General features: G+C 45.5%; 1 protein-coding gene across 2 annotated transcripts in view; it reads left to right on the top strand.

The window, feature by feature from the left end:
* The window catches only part of LOC143294701 (tyrosine-protein kinase fyna-like), a 67,745-nt gene that overhangs the window by 13,797 nt on the left and 37,162 nt on the right, over positions 1–16,786 (top strand). Inside the window, exons 1-4 of one of the 2 annotated variants that reach the window (XM_076606107.1) lie at positions 2,615–2,712; positions 9,359–10,251; positions 14,437–14,635; positions 16,593–16,696. In XM_076606107.1, the coding sequence (XP_076462222.1) occupies positions 10,068–10,251; positions 14,437–14,635; positions 16,593–16,696 (487 nt within the window). In that variant the 5' untranslated portion in view covers positions 2,615–2,712; positions 9,359–10,067. Of the gene's footprint in view, positions 1–2,614; positions 2,713–9,358; positions 10,252–14,436; positions 14,636–16,592; positions 16,697–16,786 lie in introns of those variants that run through there. The other variant, XM_076606106.1, reaches the window with a different exon arrangement.

Here is a 16,786-nt window from a genome sequence, read left to right as displayed (position 1 = left end):
CTCAAGGCCTGCTAAGCATGTTCGTCAAGCATCTGCCTATCAGATATTGCATAGCATATGTGGATTCATCTGAACGGAGTGACGTCTCCTTGAGTGACTGAACTGAACTGAACAGAACCGAACTGGTGCAATGTCGCGTCATATGCTGTGATGACAGTCAGTCTCTCCCACACCTCCGCTTTCAAACCCTTTTCAGTCTCTCCAGCTCTGTTGGTCAGCTGGCTCTTCATCATAGTCTTCTGTGGTCTTTCTATCTTTGTGTCCAGTCAGATATGGCTCAGTTACCACACGTGTAGTTTTAACCCTTTGAGCCCTGAGTTCCTGAGCAATTTTAACCCTTCTGCCTGAGCTCCTGAGCCAAAAAAAAAAGCAAATAATTGGTATTTAATGTGTCACGGCAGATATAAAAAGAGTGCCCTGACCACCGCTTTACCGGTGGTAGAGAAAAATGATATAATGCCTAGCCACCAGTTGAGCGGTGCGTTAACACTTGTGTCTTGTTTTGCTATTGGTTGACTTATATTGAAATCAATCTTTTTTATCCAAAGCACATGCACAAAACACAGTGAAAAGGTGCGGCCATGTTGGTACTACGTTCGCTGACATCAGAATATTATGGTTTTTCTGATTGGCTCTTCAATATAAGTCAACCAATAGCAAAACACGACACAAGTGTTTACGCACCGCTCAACCGGTGGCTAGGCATTATGTCATTTTTCTCTACCACCGGTAAAGTGGTGGTCAGGGCTCAAAGGGTTAAAAACTCTGTATTGAGCAAATGTGTAACAAGTATTTAAATATTTGAACAAATCTGTCACTAGTGTATTGTTATGTGGTCCTGCCAGTCCTGCCACCTGCAATTGGTAAATTCTTTGTCAGAAAGATTTCATGAGATCAGGAGTACACTGGACACCTTGGTTGTCTCACACTTAAGAAAATCCTTGTGAGTTGAGAAACTGGTGAATGTTTGTAACCCATGTGTCTTTACCATTATCATCCGGATTGTCGGACAGCTCAGTCTGTACAGCGGAACTGACCGTACCGGTTCTGGTGCTGAAAATGGTTTTAGTAGCTAAACACAAATATTTCATGATTTTATCTGACTTCTGTCAGCCCCTGAGGCGATTGCCTGCAGGAATTCCACACAGCCCCTGAGGCGATTGCACACAGCCCCTGAGGCGATTGCCTGCAGAAATTCCACACAGCCCCTGAGGCGATTGCCTGCAGAAATTCCACACAGCCCCGGAGGCGATTGCCTGCAGAAATTCCACACACCCTAAACTGCTGGAATTTGAAATATATATATATTTTTACACTTTTAAGGAAGGGTATTATGTCATCTTGGCCTGGGTTCCTGGCCATAATTGCATCCGAGGAACACCACAAAAGAAAAGCTATCCAGGTCTTGTGTTCCATACATGGACATGAGACAGACGGTGAACACTTAGGCCAAAGATCTATCTGTAGCATAAGGAGTGGAACATTCAACATGACAACACACTCTTCCAAATTCTTCCTGACTTGAACGAGATCCTCCCATCGGTTGTCAAGAACCGTAGAGAGCAGTCTGTGTTGTGCAGATTGTGCATGGGGCACATTTCGCTCACCCATTCTTATTTGTTAAAAGAGGAGGAGGCCCCTCGATGTATTCCCTGAGATGAGCCTCTCACTGTGAAACGTGTGCTCATTGACTGGTGGGATCTGCATGATGTTAGACACAGACATCACACGGCGGATTCTCTGAAGACTTTGTTTCATGATGTCCCTCTGTGGGCGTTGACGGACTTTTTGAAGAAAGTGAACATCTTTAATTAGATTTGAATGTTTCAAAATCTGGGAGATTTTTTAACTTCATGAGGGAAAAGACTGAAGCAGTGAATAGTTTTTTGTTTGTGTGTGTGTGTGTGTGTGTGTGTGTGTGTGTGTGTGTGTGTTTGTTTTTAACCCTTGACTTGAAGTAGATGCTAACATGGTGATAGCCTTGAGATGGTCTTTGTGGTCAGTGAGGCTTTAAGCACTATAATTTGATTTGATCCAAAGTATACAGTATTTTATCAGTGATAACCTATTTTCCTCCGTACATATTAATTTTCACCGATACAAATTCCATCTGATATTAGAATTTCTAGGAACTGGAAAACTCCCTAGAGCGAGAATGAGGACAGAAAGCAGAGGCAGTGTCCCCCAACCCCCCTGAGCCCCCAGCCCCCAACCCCCTCCCAGCCCCCACTCCCCTCTTTTCCCCTTCCCACTGTCATCAGCAGGCAGCTTCCTTTTCTTTTAACATGTTTTCAGAATTAGCCCTGATGGCATGGCATCCTGTTTGGGTCGCCCACCCAATGTGTGTGTTTCTGTGAGAGAGAGAGAGAGAGAGAGAGTGTGTGTGTGTGTGTTTCTGTGTGTGTGTGTGTGTGTGTGTTTCTGTGTTTGTGTGTGTGTGTGTGTTCTGTGTGTGTGTGTGTGTCTGTGTGTGTGTGTGTGTGTGTATGTAACGAAGGTTGATCTCACTTCTCTTCCTGCTTCCCATGGCCACACATCATCGCTGAATCCTGGTGATTCACCCACCTCAAGTACTGTGCGTCCATAGGTCGTGCTACACTGCTCTGTCGTCAGACCCGAATTGACTTGAGTGTGTACAGGAGATATTGTGGTGTATAGTTGACATACTTCACCCTGTGTGGGTGTCTGCCTCTTCCTGTTTTACACAGACAAGTAAGATGTCAAACCCTTTTTTTGAAATGTTTGTCAGTTTGAAGGAAACAAATGTTTAACTTAATGTGATGGAGTTTTTAGAGTCTGTATTGTCAATTTGTTAAAAAAAAAAAAAAAAAAAAAAGTAGAAGAAGCTGAAAACATTGTGAAAAAAAAGAATAAAAAAAATAAACAGTTGATTAGCTTTTATGTGTTCTTGTTACAGACCTGAAGAGTTGGTTTACAGCTTTGTGGCTAAAATAGTATGTGTGTGTATGTTTGCAAGGGGAGAGGGGTGTTTGTGAGTGACTGAGTTAAAGAGTGTGTCAGTGTATGTCTGTGTAAGTGTGTGTAAATGTGGCTTTGTGTGAATCGCTGGCTCCAACAATGTCGAAAGACTTGAGTTGTCACCAAGTGGTGGTCACAATTTATTTTCCAGACTTTGGCAGGAGGTCATACAGCTGATAAACACGCAGGGGTCGTATCTGATTCTGTAAAAAGTTGCGCTTTATAGGCTGGAATTTTAGAGTACCGTTACGGTTCCTGTGTCAAACACAAGAAAAGACATGAATTAATCTCCTGCAGACTCGGTTCCAGACAGTCCCACCAGACTTCTGTTGTCTCTTGTCAGAGGTCTTTCAGCCTGCTTAAAACCAAAGAGTGAAACCTGAAAGTGAAAATGTGTGTTAACTCTCTCCATACGAACGGCGAAAGAGACGACGTTAACAGCGTTTCAGCCCATTTACCATCATCAAAATATTGCAAGCGGAAGGCTCTTATACTGAAGAGGTGAATGTTGACAAAGAATATCACAATTCTGACGACGGAAGCTAAAGGTTGGGTCATTCAGACACCCACTGGACATCCGAGGGGTCTGTGGAGAGGAGAAGAGAGGACTGGCCGTACTGAGTGAGTTAAAGAAGATGTCTCAAATGAAAGAGAGGGAGGGAGTGGGGGGATCACCCAAAACAAAACCAAAAATCCTCAAAAGAATGGGTGCTTTACAGTCAACGTATAGAGACTAGAAACACAGTGGGGAGATAAACTTAATTTTAAATTTATGCTGCGGGATGTTATGGGAAGTTTACATTTCACTGCCAACACATTGATGTGCATTGTCCCATGAATTAAATAGACAAGTGATTTTGCTTTTGTATGTAACCAAGGTTCATATATGAATCGTAAAGTAACAGAACAGAACCTTCTAGATGAATACTTTATGCTCTGTTTTGACACTAAGTTATATTGACAAAGTATTTCTGAACACAGGCCAAGAGAGAGAGACAGAGTGTTGAGGGGAATGGGGGGGTTGGGGGGAATTTTGGAGAGGTATGTGACTCTGTGTGTGTGTGTGTGTGTGTGTGTGTGTGTGTGTGTGGAAGAGTCAGCAGCAAAACAACACTGGTCTTTTTTCTAGTGTTTCTACTTTTGTATACATGTGCGTGAAGGTATTTTGAAAGTCCTTGTATGTGTGGAAGGAATGAAGCATATATAACGCTTAAATCCCTATTTGTCTTCATTATTATCCATTGTTTCAGATCTTGAATGGAGCCTGTCCTTTCTTGGTACTGGATGATGAAACATGTTGTAAACTTTTAACACACACACACACACACACACACACACACACACACACACACAAAACAACCAGACACACTCATAGAAAAACAACCTTAATTTCAAGAGCGTGCTCAACTCAATATTCAGTGGTAGCTGAATCAAGTTACAGGCTTGTGATTTTTTTTACTTGATTGCTGCCCTTGATTTTGATGGGGTTTTTTTTTTTTTTTGTTATTTGGGTTTTGCGTGCTCACATTCTTTTGTGCTTTTTTTGCAGTACATGAATAATTTCTGACTGAAGCACGCATGACTTACCCCTTCGAAATGATTCCTTTTCATGACTTTGTTTTGTGTGTGCGATGATTCTGTTATGGAGATCCGTTCAGGTTTGAGATGACCTAACAGCGTTGTACTATCTGCCTGTCTCTTTTCTCTGTGTTTCCTGACATCGACCAGGATGGAAGATTTATACAGATACGTGCAGTGTTGGCCTGGAAAATTGAGCAACGCTCCCAGTGACTAATCTGTGATGTACATTGCACTTGATTGTGCAGTCCTAGTCTTCCTGTTTTGAGCCTGTGCTCAACTCAGGGTGGGGGAAAAAAAAAAAAAAAAAAAAATTCCCACAGTGATTTCATCCGAGAGTGATGGAGTACTGTATTGTATATAGTTTACTTTTTTGTCACAAAAGATTTCTCTGTGTGAAATTCAGGCTGCCCACCCAGGGAGAAGGCGTTGCTACACTGAGAGTGTCGCCTTTTTTCATATTTTTTCCTGCTTGCATTTTTATTTGTTTTCCTATGGAAGTGGATTTTTTCTACAGGATTTTGCCAGGGACAGCCCTTTTGTTGCCGTGGGTTCCTCTTTCTGCGTATGCTGAGTGCATGCTGCACATGGGAGCTCGGTTCATCGTCTCATCCAAATGTCTAGCGTCCAGACCACCACTCAAGATCTAGTGGAGGGGGAGAAAATACTGGCGACTGTGGGATTCTTCTTCTTCTTCTTCTTCTGCGTTCACTCGTATGCACACGAGGGGGCTTTTACGTGTATGACCGTTTTTACCCCGCCATGTAGGCAGCCATACTCCGTTTTCGGGGGTGTGCATGCTGGGTATGTTCTTGTTTCCATAACCCACCGAACGCTGACATGGATTACAGGATCTTTAACGTGCGTATTTGATCTTCTGCTTGCATATACACACGAAGGGGGTTCAGGCACTAGCAGGTCTGCACATATGTTGACCTGGGAGATCGTAAAAATCTCCACCCTTTACCCACCAGGCGCCGTCACTGTGATTCGAACCCGGGACCCTCAGATTGACACAGTCCAACTCTTTAACCACTCGGCTATTGCGCCCGTCGACTGTGGGATTCGAACCAGTGCGCTCAGATTCTCTCTCTTTCTAGGCTGACGCGCTACCACTGGGCCACCATCCTGCCAGCTGTCTGTCTGTGGCGCTTGTAAGTGTCCAGCCAGTGTCTGGACAGCAGCTGCACAGACGCTGCTGGCTGTTTGAGTGCTGTCTTGAAAGGGGAGTGGTGGCCTAGCAATGACGTGTCCGCCTAAGAAGCGTCCGTTTATCGTTTCGTTTATTTATTTATAGTCTGTTCATCTAAGATGATGATGTTAGACTGAAAATAAATGATATTATTATCATCATTTGGATTATTATCATTTCTATCATAATGATAATTGTTATTATTAATTAGAAATCGACATTTCTGTATATTCGAATGAAAAGGGGGGCGGTTGAGGTGGAGGGGAGGGGGGCGGGGGGGGGGGGGGATGGGGGGGCAAGGAGGAGGGGACTAAGAAAGGAAGGGAGAGCGACACAGAGAGACACACACATGGAGAGAGAACAGAATGTGGAAAAGATAGAGTGCAAAATCTAAAATGGAGATGGTGAGTGTCAGTGATTGGAGAAAGAAAAAAAACATAATACTGGAAGGGTGTGTGTGAGAGGCGGGACAGGGGAAGCGGGATTAGGACAAAAAAAATTATCAATAATCAAATATTGTATGCACTACTTCTGTAGATTATTATTTGAAAAGAGGTGTGTGTGTTTCCTACAAAAAACAACCAACTGGACTATTTAACACATAGCTAGCTAACTTCAATAAAGAACAGTTTGAAATATGTAACTTTTTCAAAAAAAAATGTTCACATTTGAAACTGGTAACACGTGTTCCACAATTTCTGGAGGCAAAAAAAGGTTTCATTACTAAACAGTGGGTTAAAAGAAGCAAGACAAGTCTTTGGGTGCAGGACTGAACCCTCACACTTAAAGTAGAATTTTCTCCCCCTCCACAAGACCTTGAGTGGTGGTCTTGGACACTAAAAGTCATGTGGATGAGATTGATAAACCAAAGTCCTGTGTGCAGCCTTAACTTGTGAAAGAACCCACAGCAACAAAAAGGTTGTTCCTGGCAAAATTCTGATGGGAAATCCACTCGGATAGTGAATGAATACACTTGCGCACACACACACACGCACGCACGCACGCATGCATGCACGCGTGCGCGCACGCAGACACACAACCACACACAGACACGCATGTGTGCCCGTGCACACACACACACACACACACGAACAGAGACAGACACACGCACAGACACACACAGACACACTCACAACACACACACACACACGCACACAACACACACACACACAACACACAACACACACGCACACACACAACACACACACACACAAACACACATATGTTGTGACAAAGAAAGTATTACAGCACAGTACAATACGAAACAAACACAAGCCATGTCAACTTCCTTTTCCACAACTCTGAAGCTCCCTGGTCAGAGAGACGTCATCAACTTTTTTTTTCTTTTCTTTTTTGTTGTTGTTAGGGAATGCACAGCTGGTGATTTGTTATGTGGGTTTTTTTGTTTGTTTGTTTTTTGTTTTTTGCGCAGTACATACAGTGAATAGCTTTGAAATGCAGCAAAAGCAGACGTGTGTGTGTGTGTGTGTGTGTGTGTTGGTGTTTCTTAAATAATGATGATAGACGTCATTCATATGTTTGCTGAGAAGGCTGCATTCAGCACAGCATGGAGAAAATATAATAATTATTATTTTAAAAAAAGGGGAGGGGGGGGGTGGGGGGGGGGGGGGACAGAGACTGAGAGAGCACACTTCAGAAAATTTTGAATAGAACAGCAGGGCAGCTGGTTTTTCATTTGATTGAAAATGAAACGGTACACAATCACTGGCTCAAGAAAGGGTCTGTGTATAATTTTTCATGTAAAGAAAGTTTGTGCATGAGATTTTCTGCTGTCTGAAGGTTTGTTTTTTTGTCTCTTTTTTTGGGGTGGGGGTGGGGGGGGGGGGTCAATTCTTTTTTGTTGTTGTTGTTATTGCTTCATGACTGGTCATCTTTAGTGTTGGGTCGATCTGTTGTACCACTACCTTTTAGTATAATAACACAAGTATTGGTGACAGTTACCCCTAGTGCCAGTAACCTGAGTTGCTCCAGTCTGCATGATTTCAGTTTAGCTTTTATTATTATTTTTACTGGTTCTTGTCAAAGGGCACATGAGCCACAGTGCCTCTGTCATATTGGGACAGAACTGTTCAGTAAATGTCAGTCAGCTCATTGAACCATGCACCTGAGCACTTCTCTGTTGTCAAAATGTGTCTCATTAAACTGACAGGCGCAATAGCCGAGTGGTTAGAGCGTTGGACTGTCAGTCTGAGGGTCCCAGGTTTGAATCATGGTGACGGCGCCTGGTGGGTGAAGGGTGGAGATTTTTACGATCTCCCAGGTCAACATATGTGCAGACCTGCTAGTGCCTGAACCCCCTTCGTGTGTATATGCAAGCAGAAGATCAAATATGCACGTTAAAGATCCTGTAATCCATGTCAGCGTTCGGTGGGTTATGGAAACATGAACATACCCAGCATGCACACCCCTGAAAACGGAGTATGGCTGCCTACATGGCGGGGTAAAAACAGTCATACACGTAAAAGCCCACTTGTGTGCATACGAGTGAACGTGGGAGTTGTAGCCCACGAACGCAGAAGAAGAAGAAGTCTCATTAAACTGGTTTTTACATTTCTGCATGTGCATAAACCGCAAAGAAAGGGAAGTAATTTCCACAGTATTCCCAGATGAGTCCACATATCATTTGGAAAAACAAAACCCATTATTTTCTGTGTTTTTTATCTGCATCAGTATGGCATGGAAGCCTTCTGAGGCTGTAAACTCGGCACTGAAGGGGTTCATTGCATTTTAATCTGTTGTTTTCTGTAATACTTTGCAATCATAAGCAGTGATGCAGGAAAGCCAAAAGCAACACACACTTGTGTTTCAGAGTTTTAGTTAAATGGATTCCAACTTCAAATTTTCAAGGAGACCTTACTGTGTTTTGACAAATCCGTTTATGCTACACCAAATGTGGTAGGCAGATTTTGTATTTGTATTTGTATTTCTTTTTATCACAACAGATTTCTCTGTGTGAAATTCGGGCTGCTCTCCCCAGGGAGAGCGCGTCGCTACACTACAGCGCCACCTTTTTTTTTGTATTTTTTCCTGCGTGCAGTTTTATTTGTTTTTCCTATCGAAGTGGATTTTTCTACAGAATTTTGCCAGGAACAACCCTTTTGTTGCCGTGGGTTCTTTTACGTGCGCTAAGTGCTTGCTGCACACAGGACTTCGGTTTATCGTCTCATCCGAATGACTAGCGTCCAGACCACCACTCAAGGTCTAGTGGAGGGGGAGAAAATATCGGCGGCTGAGCCGTGATTCGAACCAGCGCGTTCAGATTCTCTCGCTTCCTAGGTGAATGCGTTACCTCTAGGCCATCACTCCACATGTCTGACCAGCAGCATAACGTTAGATGCTAGTCAGGCCTTAAGTGCATGCATAGATCTATATTTGTGCTCCTATCAGAATGGATTTCTTGCACAGAATGTCGCCACAGGACAACCCTTTGTCGCCATGAGTTCTTTGTCAGTGTGCCAAGTGTGTGCTGCACACTGGACCTCAGTTTATCCTCTCATCCAAATGAGTAGACGCTCCGTTTGATTTTCCAGACAAACCTGGAGAGAAAAAAAAAGAAGCAAACTGAGTTTCGAGCTCATTGTGTTGCAGAACGAGGGAAGACCTGTCCAGCATGGAAGAGATGGAGCAGCAGCAGGCACGAACCACAGTCCCCTGAAGTCCACACTTCCCATCCCACAGAGCTGAGCCATCCTGTGCCCCACCTCTGGCGCCACAAGCACTCCTTGCTTGCATCCCTCCATTGATGCGCACCCTGTGACGTTTGTCAGTTCAGCCAGAGAAGAGGCCGGAGGAATTTTGTTTCGTGACCTGTCACACTCTGGTGATTGTAAACAGTCAGCCAGAGGACACACCTGTAGAAGAGAGTTACGTCCCTTCTTGTGTCACCCAACAGCAGTGTGAAAGTGAACAGTCAGCCATAGAACCCTCACCTGCAGAAGAGAGTTAAGTCCCTTCTTGTGTCAACCAACAGCAGTGTGAAAGTGAACAGTCAGCCATAGAACCCTCACCTGCAGAAGAGAGTTAAGTCCCTTCTTGTGTCACCCAACAGCAGTGTGAAAGTGAACAGTCAGCCATAGAACCCTCACCTGCAGAAGAGAGTTAAGTCCCTTCTTGTGTCAACCAACAGCAGTGTGGTTGTGAACAGTCAGCCACAGAACCCTCACCTGCAGAAGAGAGTTAAGTCCCTTCTTGTGTCAACCAACAGCAGTGTGGTTGTGAACAGTCAGCCATAGAACCCTCACCTGCAGAAGAGAGTTAAGTCCCTTTTTGTGTCACCCAACAGCAGCAGTAGCCAGCCATGGGATGCTTGAAGTCCAAACCGAGGCCGGACCCGGGAGCGGCGACGTTTGACAACCTGAACGGTCCCGGTAAGGAGGAGGAGTCGACGGGCAGTCAGACCAAGACCCGCAGGAAGAATGACTACCAGAAGGACCCCACCAACAGCATAGGGGGCGCCACCCCCAACTGTGATGCTGACAACTGTGAGTGGTAGGGGAAGAGGAGGAGGGTAGGGCGAAGGGACAGCTAGGCTGATAATTGTAAAGTGGATGATGAGGGGTGGGGGTGGGGGAGGGGAATAGTGATCCTGATAATTGTGTATAAAAGAGGAGGGGGTAGGGGGGTGGAACAGTGAGGCTGATAATTGTAAAGTGGATGATGAGGGGGGGTGTGGGGGGAGGGATAGTGATCCTGATAATTGTGTATAAAAGAGGAGGGGGTAGGGCGAAGGGACAGTGAGGCTGATAATTGTAAAGTGGATGATGACGAGGGGGTGGGGGAAGGGGGAGGATAGTGTGGCTGATAATTGTGTATAAAAGAGAAGGGGGTAGGGCGAAGGGACAGTGAGGCTGATAATTGTAAAGTGGATGATGACGAGGGGTGGGGGAAGGGGGGGGATAGTGAGGCTGATAATTGTGTATAAAAGAGGAGGGGGTAGGGCGAAGGGACAGTGAGGCTGATAATTGTAAAGTGGATGATGAGGGGGTGTGGGGGGGAGGGATAGTGATGCTGACAATTGTGTATAAAAGAGGAGGGGGTAGGGCGAAGGGACAGTTAGGCTGATAATTGTAAAGTGGATGATGACGAGGGGTAGGGGAAGGGGGGGGGATAGTGAGGCTGATAATTGTGTATAAAAGAGGAGGGGATAGGGGGGTGGAACAGTGAGGCTGATAATTGTAAAGTGGATGATGAGGGGGGGTGTGGGGGGGAGGGATAGTGATCCTGATAATTGTGTATAAAAGAGGAGGGGGTAGGGGGGTGGAACAGTGAGGCTGATAATTGTAAAGTGGATGATGAGGGGGGGTGTGGGGGGGAGGGATAGTGATCCTGATAATTGTGTATAAAAGAGGAGGGGGTAGGGCGAAGGGACAGTGAGGCTGATAATTGTAAAGTGGATGATGAGGGGGTGTGTGTGTGGGGGGGGGGGGATAGTGATCCTGATAATTGTGTATAAAAGAGGAGGGGGTAGGGCGAAGGGATAGTTAGGCTGATAATTGTAAAGTGGATGATGAGGGGGTGTGTGGGGGGGAGGGATAGTGATCCTGATAATTGTGTATAAAAGAGGAGGGGGTAGGGCGAAGGGACAGTTAGGCTGATAATTGTAAAGTGGATGATGACGAGGGGTGGGGGAAGGGGGGGGGATAGTGATCCTGATAATTGTGTATAAAAGAGGAGGGGGTAGGGGGGTGGAACAGTGAGGCTGATAATTGTAAAGTGGATGATGAGGGGGGTGTGGGGGGGAGGGATAGTGATCCTGATAATTGTGTATAAAAGAGGAGGGGGTAGGGGGGTGGAACAGTGAGGCTGATAATTGTAAAGTGGATGATGACGAGGGGTGGGGGAGGGGGGGGGATAGTGATCCTGATAATTGTGTATAAAAGAGGAGGGGGTAGGGGGGTGGAACAGTGAGGCTGATAATTGTAAAGTGGATGATGAGGGGGGTGGGGGGGAGGTATAGTGATACTGATAATTGTATATAAAAGAGGAGGGGGTAGGGGGTGGAACAGTGAGGCTGATAATTGTAAAGTGGATGATGAGGGGGGGTTGGGGGGAGGGGCATAGTGATCCTGATAATTGTATATAAAAGAGGAGGGGGTAGGGGGGTGGAACAGTGAGGCTGATAATTGTAAAGTGGATGATGAGGGGGGGGGGGGGGGTGGGGGGGAGGGGAATAGTGATACTGATAATTGTGTATAAAAGAGGAGGGGGTAGGGCGAAGGGACAGTGAGGCTGATAATTGTAAAGTGGATGATGAGGGGGGGGGTGTGGGGGGGGGTGTGGGGGGGGGGGGGAGGGATAGTGATCCTGATAATTGTGTATAAAAGAGGAGGGGGTAGGGGGGTGGAACAGTGAGGCTGATAATTGTAAAGTGGATGATGAGGGGGGTGTGGGGGGGGGGGAGGGATAGTGATGCTGACAATTGTGTATAAAAGAGGAGAGGGTAGGGGGGTGGAACAGTGAGGCTGATAATTGTAAAGTGGATGATGACGGGGGGGAGGTGGGGGGAGGGGCATAGTGATACTGATAATTGTGTATAAAAGAGGAGGGGGTAGGGGGGTGGAACAGTGAGGCTGATAATTGTAAAGTGGATGATGGGGGGGGGGGGGGGGGAGGGGCATAGTGATCCTGATAATTGTGTATAAAAGAGGAGAGGGTAGGGCGAAGGGACAGTTAGGCTGATAATTGTAAAGTGGATGATGAGGGGGGGGGGGTGGGAGGAGGGGCATAGTGATCCTGATAATTGTGTATAAAAGAGGAGAGGGTAGGGGGGTGGAACAGTGAGGCTGATAATTGTAAAGTGGATGATGAGGGGGGGGTGGGGGGAGGGATAGTGATCCTGATAATTGTGTATAAAAGAGGAGAGGTTAGGGGGGTGGAACAGTGAGGCTGATAATTGTAAAGTGGATGATGGGGTGTGGATGTGGGGCGGAGGGATAGTGATGCTGACAATTGTATATAAAAGAGGAGGGGGTAGGGCGAAGGGACAGTTAGGCTGATAATTGTAAAGTGGATGATGACGAGGGGTGGGGGAAGGGGGGGGGATGGTGAGGCTGATAATTGTTAGTGGGAGAGGAGGGGTGAGACAGTGAGGGTCATAACAGTGAGTGGAAGAACTGGGGGGGAGGGGGGGTGTGGGGGAGAGGACTGTGAGGCTGTGTGAGAGAGAGTAAGAGAGAGAAAATGCACACGCATGCATGCATGCATACACACACATGCACGCACACAAAAAACGCACACACACACACACACACACACACACACACACTGTAAGTGAAGGTAAGGGACAGACCTCTTTTACTGCATGGTGGAAATTTCAGAATTGATGGTGATAGATTTACAGTGGTGTTTCTTCTTCTGAAATATTTTGTTTCTTAGAATAATGCTGTATCTCTTTTATTGGTGACAGATCAAGCCACTGTATTACTGACTCACTTGTGTAAACATTGTGAGTCTGTGTAATTACCCGGTGCTCGGTTGTGTGAGTGTGTGTGTGTGTGTGTGTGTGAGTGTGTGTGTGTGTGTGTGTGGGTCTGTGGTAAACTTTAACATTGTCATTTTCTCAAGAAATACCGAATTTGGATTAAACATAGTGGGGAAAAAAATCTTATTAGTTTATTATGTTTCTTTTTTAAGGCGACTGTTATTTGTTCTGGAAGTGGGGGAAGGGTGGGGACGCTGGTTGGCAAAAGAAATATCTCTTGTGATTATGATTTTATGCAGTTTTTCTTTCTAATATCAGCTACAGTATGTTACCCGTGTTATATGCCTCAAAGGAGATGGGTTGGATGTAGAAATTTCAGTTGTTATTATGGTCTTGTTTTCATATCATTATTGTTATTATTATTATCATCGTTATCATCATCATCATCATTATCATCATCACCATTGTTTTCATTGTATTAGCATTGCATTGTATGTGTGATAGTCAGTCGTGTTCAACTGACCATCAGAACAGCAGAGGAGGTAACTGCTGTCTTGACTATCTGGGCTAGAATTTGATCATAGTTAGTAGAGAGTGTTTTGCCCAAGTTACATCCCTACTCTCTCAGTCAAGAGGGTTTTAGGACAGTTGGCACTGGGATGGTTCCCAAAGGCCAACTAGCCCCTGAGGCTGTCGCGCTAAAAGCCGGTGCAATTTTGTCTCCTAGTTTGAGTCGTACTCCTTCACAAAAGACTAAGCTGTAAATGATTTCCCATTGCAGTGGAGAAACCATTGATAATGCAGCTCTCACTTTGCTGTTGGCCCAACTGTAAACTTATGTCAATCTGTGATATAAACTCATACATACTGGCCATATTTTAAAGTAACCCATGGTGGTGGTGATGCTGTCGACAGCCGGCAAGTGAATGCTGCGGGCACTGTATGACTGCAAATCACAGTGTTTTGAATGCGATTGTCATTATTATCAGCATCATTATCACTAAAGTGACTATTGTTTATATTGCATTGAGCATTGCATTATAAAGTATGGTAACCCACGGTGGCGGTGATGCTGTCCACAGCCGGCAAGCGAATGCTGCGGGTGCTGTACGACTATGAGTGGCAGTGTCTTTATTGCTATTATTATTATTATTATTATCAACATCATTCTCACGATTGTTTTCATTGTATTCAGCATTGCATTGCATTGTAAAGTAACCCACGGTGGCGGTGATGCTGTTGACAGCCAGCAAGCGAATGCTGCGGGCCCTGTACGACTATGAGTCGCAGATGGACGGAGACCTTCGCTTCAGCAAGGGCGACTTCATGGAGCTGCTGGACGACACGACTGACGAGTCCTGGTGGTTGGCCAGACACGCTGACGGCCGGGAGGGCTACGTGCCCAGCAACTACGTGGCCCTGGAAAACACACTGGAGTCTCAAGAGTGAGTCATCTCATTTGTTGTTGTTGTTGTTGTAGTCGTGACGTTGAGATGAGGACAATAACGATCTTACATTGCCTTGGAAAACATGCTGGAATCTCGAGACTGAGTTTATTTGTCGTTAGAGTAGTAATCATGTCGCCCTGGAAAACGTGCTGGAATCTCAAGAGTGAGTCAGCTCTTTTGTCGTTGTTGTAAATGTGATAATGTTCAGATGAGGACAATTATGATTTTACATTGCCTTGGAAACTTGCTGGAATCTTGAGAGTGAGTTCATTTGTCATTGCTAGATTAGTAATTGTGTCGCCTTGGAAAACATGCTGGAATCTCATGAGTGAGTCAGCTCTTTGTCGTTGATAGAGTAGTAATCATGTTGCCTTGGAAAACGCACTAGAATCTCAAGATTGAGTCAGCTCTTTTGTTGCTGTTGTTGTAGTGGTAATGATGTTGAGATGACGGGAATCTCAAGAATGAGTCAACGCTTTTGTCATTGTTAGAGTAGTGATAAGGTTGAGATATACGATAATAACAATTTTACATTGCCTTGGAAAACACGCTGGAATCTCAAAAGTGAGTCAGCTCTTTTGTCGTTGTTAGAGTAGTAATTATGTCGCTTTGGAAAGTACAGTATAGTACAATACAATACAATACAATAATAATTGTAATGATAATGATGACGGTATTTATATCAGTAGATACCGCTGTTCCTGATGATTCAAAGTGCCGGCACATGCTCACACCACACACACACACACACACACACACACACACACACACACACAGGGAGAGCAGTCCAGATTTCTCACAGAGTAATCTGTTGTAACAAAAAAGTAATAACACAACACAACACAACACAGTTTGCATTTCTCAAGGTGTCACTGTAATCAGACAAATCCATATATGCAAGGCCGCATCTGTTAGGCAGATGCCTGACCAGCAGCATGACCCAACGAGCTAGTCAGATCTTGAGTGGTGGGAGTCTTCCGTCGGTCCCACGGATGAGTAGGCAGGCAGGCTTATCTGTCGGTGTGTGTCCTCATATGGGAGAAGAGGCTGATTCTGGATGTGCAGCACTTCCCACAGGTGTTGCAAGGGAAAACGTCTCCGGAAGTTGAGCCCTGATACCTTCACTCACGCTTCTCCTTAATGGCCAGCGTTCTCTTGTTTTCAAACGTCTTTATGCCACTAGAGCACAGCATCCTCCAGCGAGAGTGGTCAAGGGCATCAGTTTCCCAGGTCTTGAGTGCATGCATGTATATGTGTGTACCGATCAGAGTGGTTTCCTTCAGCAGAATCTTTCCCAAGGACACCACTTTTGTTGCCATGGGTTCTTTTTCAGTGCTGCCAAGTTTGTGTTGCACTCAGGACCCCGGTTTATAGTCTCATCCGAATGACAAGACATGATTTCCGGTCAAGCTTGGCAGAAATGGCGAATGCAGGAATCGAACCCAGTCCCTCATGGATGCTGTGTTGGCAGATGGGCATCGTATCCATTCTGCCACCTTCTCTCAAAGTAATCAACTTCCTCAAAGTAATTCCTCAGAATAATCTGTTACGACAAAAACGTAACGGCACTGCACAACACAACACAAAACAGCACAACACAGCACAGCACAACACAGTACAGCACAGCACAGCACAGCACAGCACAGCACAACATAAAACAACACAATAAAGCACAACATAGCACAACACATCATAATACAGCACAACACAGCACAGCACGGCACGGCACAGCACAACACAGTACAACATAAAACAACACAATAAAGCACAACACAGCACGGCACGGCACAGCACAACCCAACACAGTGCAACACAGCATACTAGCACAGCACAGCACAACTCAGCACAGCACAGCACAACACAGCACAACACAGCACAACACAGCACAACACAACACAACACAACACAACACAACGCACAGAGAATGACCTGAATAGCTCTTTCTGTCGCACAGCTGGTACTTTGGCCAGGTGACCCGGAAGGAAGCAGAGCGAGCGCTGAAATCAGCGGAGGCCCAGATAGGATCGTTCCTCGTCAGGAGAAGCGAAACCAGTCAAGGTGAGTGCGTGCCCCTTGGGTCCAGTTCTCAGAACTTCAGGCACACATGTGCAGGCACCAGCGATCGTTCGTACTGCTCCGGACGACGGG

The sequence above is a fragment of the Babylonia areolata genome, chromosome 20 (assembly GCF_041734735.1).
Source record: "Babylonia areolata isolate BAREFJ2019XMU chromosome 20, ASM4173473v1, whole genome shotgun sequence".
Lineage (NCBI taxonomy): Eukaryota > Metazoa > Mollusca > Gastropoda > Neogastropoda > Buccinidae > Babylonia > Babylonia areolata.
Note: the sequence above shows the minus strand (reverse complement) of the source record. Positions and strands in the feature narration are given on the sequence as shown.